Source organism: Leopardus geoffroyi, chromosome D1 (assembly GCF_018350155.1).
Source record: "Leopardus geoffroyi isolate Oge1 chromosome D1, O.geoffroyi_Oge1_pat1.0, whole genome shotgun sequence".
Lineage (NCBI taxonomy): Eukaryota > Metazoa > Chordata > Mammalia > Carnivora > Felidae > Leopardus > Leopardus geoffroyi.
Window position 1 is genome coordinate 63003022 of NC_059329.1, and position 11650 is coordinate 63014671.

At 37.2% G+C, this 11650-nt stretch overlaps 1 protein-coding gene across 1 annotated transcript; it reads left to right on the forward strand.

Moving 5' to 3' along the window:
* The first annotated feature begins 10496 nt into the window (after positions 1–10496).
* LOC123601269 (olfactory receptor 56A3-like) lies at positions 10497–11444 on the forward strand. The gene has a single exon (XM_045484287.1). The coding sequence runs from the start codon at positions 10497–10499 to the stop codon at positions 11442–11444; it is 948 nt and encodes a 315-aa protein (XP_045340243.1).
* Positions 11445–11650: the final 206 nt, after the last annotated feature.

Here is an 11650-nt window from a genome sequence, read left to right on the forward strand (position 1 = left end):
TAGTCCTAATCTTCTCATTGGGGCATGCCTGATGATAAAAACTATATGGTTTCCCTTTACCCACAGTCACATCACACTTCTTACCCACCATGGTTTTCTGAAGAGACTAAGGATATGGCCCTCCTTTCCCTACCTGACTTTGTCCTCAAGTCCTTTGGTCAGAACTGCCTCCCTAACAGCTTCTCAAAAACATGAACCACAGTTCCGTCTCTGGAAATATTTGCTTATTGTTCCTCTGTCTACATAGCTCCTTCCCTCAGGTCCAACGGGTCTCTATGACCACAGTGTTTAATACCTAACAATATTCCCCCAAAGCACAGAATATGTCCCAACATCTTCTCTGTTTCCCTGTTCTGCACAGCATTTATCACTATCTAATGACCATAAAAGTTCATCAACTTGTTTAGTCAGCCTACATTCACTAACGTTTAAGGAGCACCAGGGCAAGAATTTTTGCCTGATGTATCTCCAGCCCAAACAGTGTTTGGCATATGGTATAGACCCATGATATTTGTGAATTAATGGTTTAATAAATGTTGGAGAAATAATTGAATGTAGGCTAGTTCCTAGGAATATAATTCAGATATGGTCTGTTTTCTATATGAGTTTTTGTATTAGGTATCATGTGTGAGGGAGACCCTATTTCATGCCACATTCCATGATCTGAGCATTGTATGGAACATCTCCATAGGGCAGGTGGGGGCTTAGCCGTAAGAGCAAAAGTATATTTTTAGGAACTTTGAATTTGAATACACTTGGGATATTCAAGTGGAAGTGTATAATAAATACTTGGACTTATAGGTTTCATACTCAAGTAAGATGTACCTTGGAAGAAATAAAGATGTGCACTTGGGATAGACCACAGATCCTCATTGAAGCCATGGGAGTAGATGGAATGGCCAAAGGAAAGAATATAGAATAAGAACATAAGAAAGCACACCAAAAAGACCCCATATCATCCTTACCTTCTGGTATCAAGAGATTAACATGGAGAAAACATGAAGTAGTGGTCAATGGATGAGAAGAAAATACAAGAGAATCCCAGAAGAAAGCACTTCAAAATAGATTGTGATCATTTAAGAAGCTACAGTCAACTTTATTCAAGGTTACCTGTAGAAGTATGGGGCCCCTGTGTATATAAACAACTTAGTGTGTAAAATGCATTACAAAATGTATGGGCCCATGTGGTCCCATTATAAAATGTAGGGTTTATCAATGAAAAGTTAGAACAACGGGTAGAGAAATAATTCTTAGGTATGTATCATTGTTCTGTCAGTATACATAAAGATATTTTTGTAGTTTCAAGGCACCATCTTAACAAAAGAGAGGACATAAAATATATTTGAAAAAATTATGGCTGCAAGTTTCCAAATCTGATAAAAATTATAAACCCAGAGTTCCAAGAAGCTCAATGCAACCCAAAAATAAGAAAAATGAATATAACTTTACTAGGGGTACATCATAATCAAACTGTTCAGAAGAAATGATAAAGGAAAAAAATGTAAATCCAGATCAAAAGACACATCACATTGGTGCCTGGGTGGCTTGGTTGGTTAAGCGTGGGCTCAGTTCTATTGCCATTCATGGGTTAAAGCCCTGCATCCGGCTCTCAGCTATCAGCCCGTAGCCTACTTGAGATCCTCTGTTTCCCTCTCTCTCTGCCCCCGTCCCACTCCCTCTCATTCTCTCTCTCTCTCTCTCTCTCTCTCTCTCTCTCTCTCGCTCAGTCTCTCAAAAACAGATAAACATTTTTTAAAAAGACACATCACAATTGTCTAAATTTAGGATGACAGCAGATCTTATCAGAAACAATGCAAGTAAGAAGACAATAGAGCAATATCTTAAAACTGAAAGAAAAATCTTGTTAAGCTAGAATTCTGTATCTCTCAGTAATACTCTTAAAACAGATAAATGCTTTTTTTTAAACAAAAAAAAGATAAATGCTTTTTTTTAAACAAAAAAAAAAACAGAATAATTTTTCTATAGCAGGCTCACACTACAAACATTTGTAAAGTTTCTTTATCCAGAAGGAAAATATTATCAGATGTAAATATAGATCTAAACAAAGGAATGAAAAGCATTAGAATTTGTTACTACATGGGTAAATATGTAAGGTTATTTTATTACTTAAATGCCTTTACTCGCTTGTTGCAAAAATAATAACAATGAAGTATTTAATTTATAACATACAAAAAAGTACAATGTATGAAAATAATAGCATAAGCCAGGAAGGAATTAGATCACTGTTAAGTTATTACATAATACACAAAATAATATATTATCCCTTGAAGATAGACTGTAATTAGAGATGTGAACTATAATCTCTAAATCTCTAAATCAATCTAATCTCTAAGTCTCTAAAGCAAGCCTCCAAAATAGTTAAAACTCATAAGAAAAGAAGATAGAATGAAATGTTTTAAAGAATAATCCAAAAAAAAAAGGAAAAAGAGGAGAAAAGAAAAAGAGAAAGCCAAAACGATACATTTGAACCCAGCCACACCCATGATTCAAAGTAAGTATAAATGAACTAAATACCCAATTAAAAGGCAGAAATAGTCAGACCAAGGAGAAAAAACAACTCATTTAAGCACTGCTCACATTAAATGCACCTCATACAAAAACAAACATGTTAAAAGTGAAAGGATGGGAAAATATACAGCACTAATAACAACACCAATCAAAAGAAAAAAGAAAGAAACAAACCAAGAAACAGACTCTGAACTATAGAAAACAAACTGATGGTTACCAGAGGGGCAGTGGGGGTGGGGGGGGGGGTGGGTGAAAGAGGTGATGGGGATTAAGAGTACACTTATCCTAAGGTGCCTGGGTAGCTCAGTCAGGTAAGCAGCCCACTCTTGATTTTGGCTCAGGTCATGATCTCAGGATTCCTGAGTCTGACCCTACATCGGGCTCCACACTGACCATGGGAGCCTGTTTAGGATTGCTTTCAGTCCCTCTCTCTCTGCCCCTCCCCCACTCATGCACTTGTGCACTTTCACGCTCTCTCTCTCTCTCTCTCTCTCTCTCTCTGGCGCGCACGCGTTCACTCTCTCCTTCTCAAAATAAATAAAAAAATAAATAAAAACATAAAATAAAGATTTTAAAATTTAAAGAGTACACTTATCAAAATGAGCACTGAGCAATGTGTAAAATTGCTGAATCACTGTATGTACACCTGACGCTAATACAACACCGTATGTTAACAATACTGAAATTAAAATTAAAAATTAAAAAAAGAAAGAAAACTGGAATGAATATTATAACACCAGAAAAGATGAGTTTCAAAGCCAAACACAACAGCAGAATATACAATATTTCAAACACACTGAACATTTATCAAAATAGGTCATATTCTGGGCCATCATACGAATTCCAGTACACGTAAAAGAATTCATGCAGCATATATTTTCTGACTATAGTGGAATGAAATTAGATATCAATATGAAGTGATCTCTAAAATAAGACCAAAATATTTGAAAACTTAAAAAGACACTTCTAAATAATCCACGAGAGAAAGAAATCCAAATAAAGAGGCAAAAGAATTTTGAACTAAAAAATAATTAAACTACAACGTGTGAAATTTTTAAAATGCCACTAATGCAATAATGCTGACCCTTGAACACTGTCAGGGTTAGAGGTGTCCATCCTCCACACAGTAAAACATTCAGGTATAAATTCTGACTCTCCAAAAACTTATCAACTAATATTAACTAATATCAACTAATATTATCAACTAATAGCCTATTGTGACTGGAAGACTTGCCAATAACCTAATCAATCAACCAACTCACATTTTGTATGTTATGTATAATATACTCTATTCTTACAATAAACTGAGCTAGAGAAAAGAAAATGTTAAAATAAAAAAAGAGAGAAAATACATTTATAGTGTTATATTTCATTAATTGAAAAAAAAAATCCCCATAAAGGACGTCCCCACACTTCAAATCCATTTGTTCATGAGTCAATTCTACTGGACACACATATGTAGCATGAAATTCTTATTTTTGAAACACTACACCTGCAAACAATGACCAAATTCAACCACTAAAAACAACAACATAAAGAAGAATAAATTTAACCCAAAATAAGGAAAAGAAATGAACAATATAACAGGATCAATGAAATAGAAAAAAGAATATAATAGTAAAAGTTATCAAACCAAAACATCCTACTTTGAGAGGAGTGATAAAATGTCCCCAGAGACTTAATGAAAGATACTGGAAATACGAAGTTGGATATTCAGTTACAAGAAAAAAACTAATTGTTTTAAAAAATAAAGCAGTTGCTATAAAGCAGTCAGGGGATGAGCTGAATAGCAGAATAAATAAAGCTGAGTGCATGTTAATGAGTTGGATCAGACCAAGGACATTTGTAGTCCTGTTACATAAAGTTCAGAAGACACAGAAAGAAGAAGAAAATGGCTGAGAGATGATATGAGAGCATGTCACAATATAATTTGGTCTAATAAGAGTGGCATGAGGAGATAAATAAATATAACAGGAACATACTTAAAGAAAGTGACACGAATAACTGCTCAAAACTTTTTAAAATGTAAGACTGAAGTTGAAAGTATTGTAAAGAAACAAATCAGGTGTTTAAAAAAAAAAACATTCTGGATATATTATGGTATCAGAGGGAAACAGTCCATTCTAAAGGTTGAGTGAAGGTCACATACCACCTTTGGTGACGTCCGAAATGGACTCTGAGATTCTGATGTATGCTGGTGGTATTTTGGGGATTGGAAGTTGAAAATAAAAGGATGGGTTGGGGTGCCTGGGTGGCTCAGTCGGTTAAGCGCCGACTTTGGCTCAGGTCATGATCTTACAGTTATGGGTTCTAGCCCCACATCTGGCTCTGTGCTGACAGCTCAGAGCATGGATCCTGCTTTGGATTCTGTGTCTCCCTCTCTCTTCTGCCCCCCCCCCACCTGCTTGTGCTTTGTCTCTGTATCTCAAAAATAAATAAACATTTAAAAAATTTTTTTAAGAAAAGGATGGAGTAGAAACAAAAGTCAGAAATAAAGCAATTTTAGAAAAAAACAAAAAAATGATTTTAAAAAGAAAAATTAGCATCACATATGGAGGTTTTAATACGGCCACAAATTATTTAACACTCCTCCCGTACAGAAGCTGAGTCCAGTTTCCCTCCTGCTTAATCAGGGCTGGCTCCAGTGACTCACTCGTAACCAAATGAATAAGGCACAAGTGATGCTAATTATAAAACACATGTAGAAAATAATAATCTACCAAATTTTTGTAAAACCTAAAAATGTTTGGATAGGTTCAAATGGGAACTCACCCAACCATAGAACAGTACATACAACAAAGCAATAGTAATACAAATAATGTGGATTGCTGTAGTAAGTGAAAACAAACACACAATGGTGGATCATATACACAGCCATGTGTGCATGAAATGTGGTATACAATAAAGCGGACTTCTCAAATTAGTGGGGAATCAAATATTCATCTCTATATAGAGTTAGAAAGTTAAAAATATACACAAGATAAAGAGATAAAGAAAGATAAAAATTAAGCTATTAGTTAACACTATAAGCAGAACTGGTACAGCACCTCCCTCAACAAAACAGAGGGTGTTCAGACCATGCACTGTAACTGCCATTGATGGACCCCACCCTGTTGGCAGTAACCCACACTTCAGGGATCATGAGAAGTCTAGGAGCCACCAGAAGAGTGGCTAGGGTAGTGCTGAGGTACTAGCGGACTCAAAGTAGACAATATTTATAAAACAGGCAACACAGTATTCCATATTTTCACAGTTGTTGTGAATGTATCAGTTTGTAATAACCTAATACCACTCTTACTCTTCACAATGTAAACCACAGACTTAAATACATCAATATGAAACCTAATGCACTGAGTTTTAAAAAAAATAAATAAATAAAACCAAATAAAAGAAGCATCTTTGTGATCTTGTAGAATGTTCCCTAAATAAGATCCATGGAGAAACTCTATTCCTAGAAACATAGAGATTTTGCCTTGGTCAAATTGAGAGATATCCATTGAGTAATGGACTGAAGACGCTAAAATTGAAGGCTTTATAACAGACTAGAGAAGGTACTAGCAATATCTATCCATCAAGAGGCTCTAGTATTTAAAATATGCAGAGGGGAACCAAGCTGGCTCGGTCCATGCGACTCTTGATGTTGGGGTCATGTGTTTGAGCCCACATTGGGTAGAGAGATTACTTAAATAAAAATAAATAAATAAGAATAAAAACAATAAATAAAATAAAATATGCACAGAGTTTTAGAAGTATGTAAGCAAAACAAAAATTAATAGAAAAATCAGGTAAAGGATGTGGACACATAAGTCACTGCCACTAATGGCTGAACAGTATATGAACAATGCTCACTTATCAGATGAAAAATAAATTAAATATAATAAGATACGAATTACATCCATCTAGTTTTTTTAAAGAAAAGATAATAGCATCAAATTGTGTAAGGAATGTGTAAAATAAAGAAAATTTAGGATTTCTATTGAGATATTTAAATACTTTGGAGAGAAATTTGGTAATTCCTAGTTAAATTAAATATTTTTATGTTATAACTGAAAAAAATCCTCCACATCTGTCTACTTTAGGTCTATAAGAGAAGGTGTACAAGGAAATTGACAACAACATTATTTTTAGTACAATTATAGTTCACTTGGGTGTTGACTACTTCCATAAAAAGGAAAAATGCACATATTGGAAATAGAACAGCAGTCAGAAAGAATGAAGTGGGTGTACACAGAAAAGCATGGACAGATGTTTAAGATTTAGTGTTTACATCCGATCTATAACCCAATGACATTTATATAAATTCAACATCCAACCTTTTCTCCCCTAAGCATACAAGTAGCTAAATAAGCATACTTAAGATTAATTCGGTGTATTTTAAGAATCCCGGAGTTTTTACTTTCTGAGGGAAAAGAGAAATAAGAGCGATATTGAGATACACAGAAGAAAGAATAAAAATAAATCAAAAGAAGGGCTTTCAAGAGACAGATGACAATGACACATCATAGGGAATATAGTCAATGGTACTGTAAAAGCTCTGTATGGTGACAGATTGTAGCTACACTTGTGGTGACCATAGCATAATGGATAGGCTTGTCGAAACACATTGCTACACATCCGAAACTAGTGGAAATTTATCTGTCAACTACACTCAAATAAAAAAACTAATGAAAATAAATATATAATAAAGAAACCAATCATGTTTGCTCCAATTATGGAAGAGTATGAAAAATTCACATGAAGTTCAAAATGAAAGTTAAAAAAAGGAACAATCATGGTCCCTAATACACAGTTATACATACATCCTACTTAAATTTTTCTCACTAAAGGGAACATTTCTATTGACTTTTCTCTCTGAAAAACATACTGCATTTTCTCAGGAATATGGTTTTCAGGTTTCTCTTGCATTTTCATCATTATAATGCAATGAGAAAAGTCACGATAAGTTAGTATGAATACATTCATTAGGATGGTTTGGGGGGTACCTATCTAAAAATTGTGTTCTGGAAGCCCATGAGAACTTCTGAGCGAGCTTATTGGACCCATGGAGGGCACCGAGTGTGCACATGCAAATACTGTGAACATGGATGGATTGATGTAAGACCTCTACCCCCAGGAGACTAACTGCGTACAGAACACAGTCCATGTTGGGCTGGATTACCAGAGCTCCTTCCTTTTAGAGAGAAATAAAATCATTTGCTTCTTCTACCTGCCTGCCTGTCTGTCCCAGGAGGACATTCTAGGCACACGGAATTAGGGATGGAAAGTTCCAAGAGGGCAAAGTCCCTAAGGCTCTGGAGTTATAACTATCCACAGATACTTCAGGAACTAACTGAAACTCCAATATCAGTGGAGCCAGACCCCTGCTCCATGCTCTGTAAGTGAGTCTGAGTAGAGGGTGCCTGAGACGCAGCTATACCAAAATTAGCCAGAGCACAGAGGAGATCTTTCTCTTTAGTCCAGATCTGTGCTCCATTCCATTCCTGAGTCAGTATTGATGAAGTAGTCTGAAAATAGGGCAGTAAACACTGCATCCAGTCTCGGGTCAGGAGGTACATGTGATAACCTGTGCTCTGAGACCTTTCCTTTTGCCCTCCTCTTGCTTCTTTGGATCTTTTCCTGGGTGATGCCAGATATGCAGAGAGTAGGAATTTCTTCATAGGAGATTAATGAGTGGAAGGGGTCAGGAAAGCATATCATTTGGAGCTCAGATTGGAAATTTTTGGGTTTTCATCTGTGAATATGATAATTTAGGAGTTATGGGCAAAGAATCTGTCCATAAATGCTTGAATCATGACATAGGAACTAAATTTAATCTGTACAACTACAGGACTGAGGACACAGACATAGTTGGAGCATTAGTGAGAGTCAGAAGATAGTTCCTCAGATTTCAGCTCAATCTAAAGAGTTTCTAAAATCTACTGCTGCCACAAACAGAAAATTATGCACAGATCATAGAGGTATCTGTCACTGTTCAGATCAATGATGTCTGAAAAAGTACTTGGGAGAGATGTCTCACAATTCTGTCTGAGTTTATGGAGTTAAGTGGTCCCTAAAAACCCTTCCCTTCTTCAAACAGGGCTTCCATAGTGCTATGCTGGGGCCTGTCCGGCAGCCTGGGAAAAAGTTTGCCCTGCAGGGTCTCTGCTTTTGTCATTGCCCTTCAACCTCACTTGGCTTCTTCATTCTGTCTCTACCTGGAACCAGTAGTTATTAGCTCTAGGTCCTCAGCCCTCATGCTTCATTGGCTAGCTCTGATTGCAATCCAAGATTGAAAGAGAGGAGAAGAAAAACATGCATGGTCTCAGATGCTTTACTTCTAGGGTAGGTCAATGCTTGATTGAATCAATTGTAGAATGAAGAATATGTAGGAACATTCCAGAGAAAAGAGGAGAAAGAGTCAGTAAGTAGAAAGAACAGATAAAAAAAAGTCCTCCTAGGCTGTCCTCAGAAATTCTATCCTGGTGCTAGACACAATTATCCCAAAGTACTTCAGGAGAAAAAGAGAACATACTTCTTCCTCTTTACTTCTTCATGGATACTCATGTCTGAATTGCCATTTCTTCCATGTGGCTGTACTCTCCAGAGCCCATTTCAAGACTTTTACCTCTGTGCATTCAAAGAAACCCTAATTCGTTCCAAGAATACTCTGACACCCTTGAAGAAGGAAAACTTCTTGGAGATGGTAAGATTTGTGTCTCTCTTGCAAGGGTTAGTTGAAACAATTCTGTAGAGAGTAGAATCAGAGAATACAGTAAGCAAAGATCAAATGACTAAACCTAAATGATGAAAATGGTGTTTAGGGTAATATTTTAAATTCAGCAGCCTGATATTGTACATGCTGTGGGTCACTGTGGCAAAGATTGGTCTGAGCTAGTGCTATTAGTTATGCCTCAAACCTATATGTGAATGAATCCTATGAGAAGTTTGACAGAAAGACAGAGTTCAATGAACATAGCGTTCAAGACAGGAGAAGTACCTTAGGTCAAAACTCAAGGCTCAATGTTTTTTCCTATGGGTTTTTATCTTCAGAAATCTCCTGCACTTCCAGTATCTCCCAGCCTTTGTAGCCACTCCACCATGGCAAAGCATAGAACTACTAGACAAGAAAAAATGGATTATTATATTGAAGATATAAAGAGAAACAGAAAGGGGATAAAAGAACTTTAAAGGTAGACTTTATCACCTTCACACTATTGCAATCAGAATAATCAAACTTCATCTTGTTCCATGACTGGTATCACTCTCTCATACCTATGTGTGATTGCCTAGGCTCCTTTTAAGATTCTTTCTTCCAAAAGTTAAGAATCCTACAAATATAAACATGTATAGGGGAGGGGCAGTTATTTGGCAGGACCATACCAGCCTAATTACAATCACTTTTTAGACAAAATGAAAATTATCCTACGTTACTTTCAGGGTACCATTTTAAAATATAATTAAACTCCATTTGAAAACTCAGAATGGGGGTGCCATGGACAACTAGGGACATTCACCTGAGTCCCTATTTGTGCCAGTTTCAACTACTCACCTGCACACATTGTTATGGTTAAATTATCATATAGTATTCCATGTGGCCATTAAAGAAAATCAAAACCCAAAGGAAGAAACTTGTAAGAACAAATTTAGCAACTCACTGGTCACAAAGTAGTTCTAAAGTAATTTTGTCCCTCTCTTTACTTTTGGCAAAGATACAACAATTCTATTAATAATCATCCTTGAAAGAATCAAGCATGTATAAGTAAACCATATTACCTCAGTTCTCTATACTGTTCACTGGTAAAATCATCCAAGTAGCAAGGCACAAAAGATAAACAGATGAATTCACATGGCTCTGGATAACCCGAGGCTCGTGCATTTCACCTAGGTGAAGCAAATTTTTCTAAATCCAGGTGTCTTGAGTCAGTATCCAATTTTTATCTTAATTTTACAGATCACTAAAAGAAATCTATAGAAATATATGACAAAATATGACAGCGCACCAAAATGGCACCATCTCCTCTGAGGTTTCAGACTTCCTGCTGAATTGTTTTGCCAGGTCCCCTAGCTGGAAATTCTGGTTGTCCCTGCCCCTCAGCCTCCTCTTTCTTTTAGCCATGGGGGCCAATAGTGTCCTCCTGATCACCATCCGGCTGGAGGCATCTCTGCATGAGCCATTGTACTACCTGCTCAGCCTCCTCTCCCTGTTGGACATCATTGTCTGCCTCACCGTCATCCCCAAGGTGCTGGCCGTCTTTTGGTTTGATCTCAAGTCCATCAGCTTCTATGCCTGCTTCCTCCAGATGTACATCATGAACTGCTTCCTTTCCATGGAGTCCTGCACATTCATGGTCATGGCCTATGACCGCTATGTAGCCATCTGCCACCCATTGAGATACCCATCCATCATCACTGACCAATTTGTAGCCAAGGCTGCTGTCTTTATTTTGGCTAGGAATGGCATTTTAACAGTACCTATCCCCATTCTATCATCCCGACTCCATTATTGTAGGACAAATGTCATTGAGAACTGCCTCTGCGCCAATATGTCTGTCTCCAGGCTCTCCTGTGATGATGTCACCATCAATCGCCTCTACCAGTTTGCTGTAGGATGGACCCTGCTAGGATCTGACCTCATCCTCATCTTTCTCTCCTATACCTTCATATTGCGAGCTGTGCTGAGACTCAAGGCAGAGGGTGCTGTGGCCAAGGCCCTGAGCACATGCGGTTCCCACTTCATCCTTATCCTCTTCTTCAGCACCATCCTTCTGGTCTTCGTGCTCACTCTTGTGGTGAAGAAGAAAGTCTCGCCTGATGTGCCAGTCTTGCTCAACATCCTCCACCATGTCATTTTCTCAGCCCTCAACCCCATTGTGTATGGGGTGCGAACCCAGGAGATCAAGCAAGGAATCCAGAGATTACTGAAGAAAGTGTGGTAATAAGGACAATTAGATCACTGCATTCCTCACATAAAATGAGTTTTGAATCAATAATGGGTGAGTGGGCTTAATCATATCTATGAATTGCAATCTCAAAATGGGTAATTTGAATATTGTGTCTTCTTTAAAAACTTAAGCTTCACGGTTAAGTTTCCCTTTTCTCACTTCTCCTTTAGGAATATCTTTTGCCCCTTTTGCCTTTTCCC

Excerpts from the sequence above, each read along its gene's own strand:
- LOC123601269 (XM_045484287.1), top strand. The coding sequence starts at position 10,497 with ATGACAGCGCACCAAAATGGCACCATCTCCTCTGAGGTTTCAGACTTC.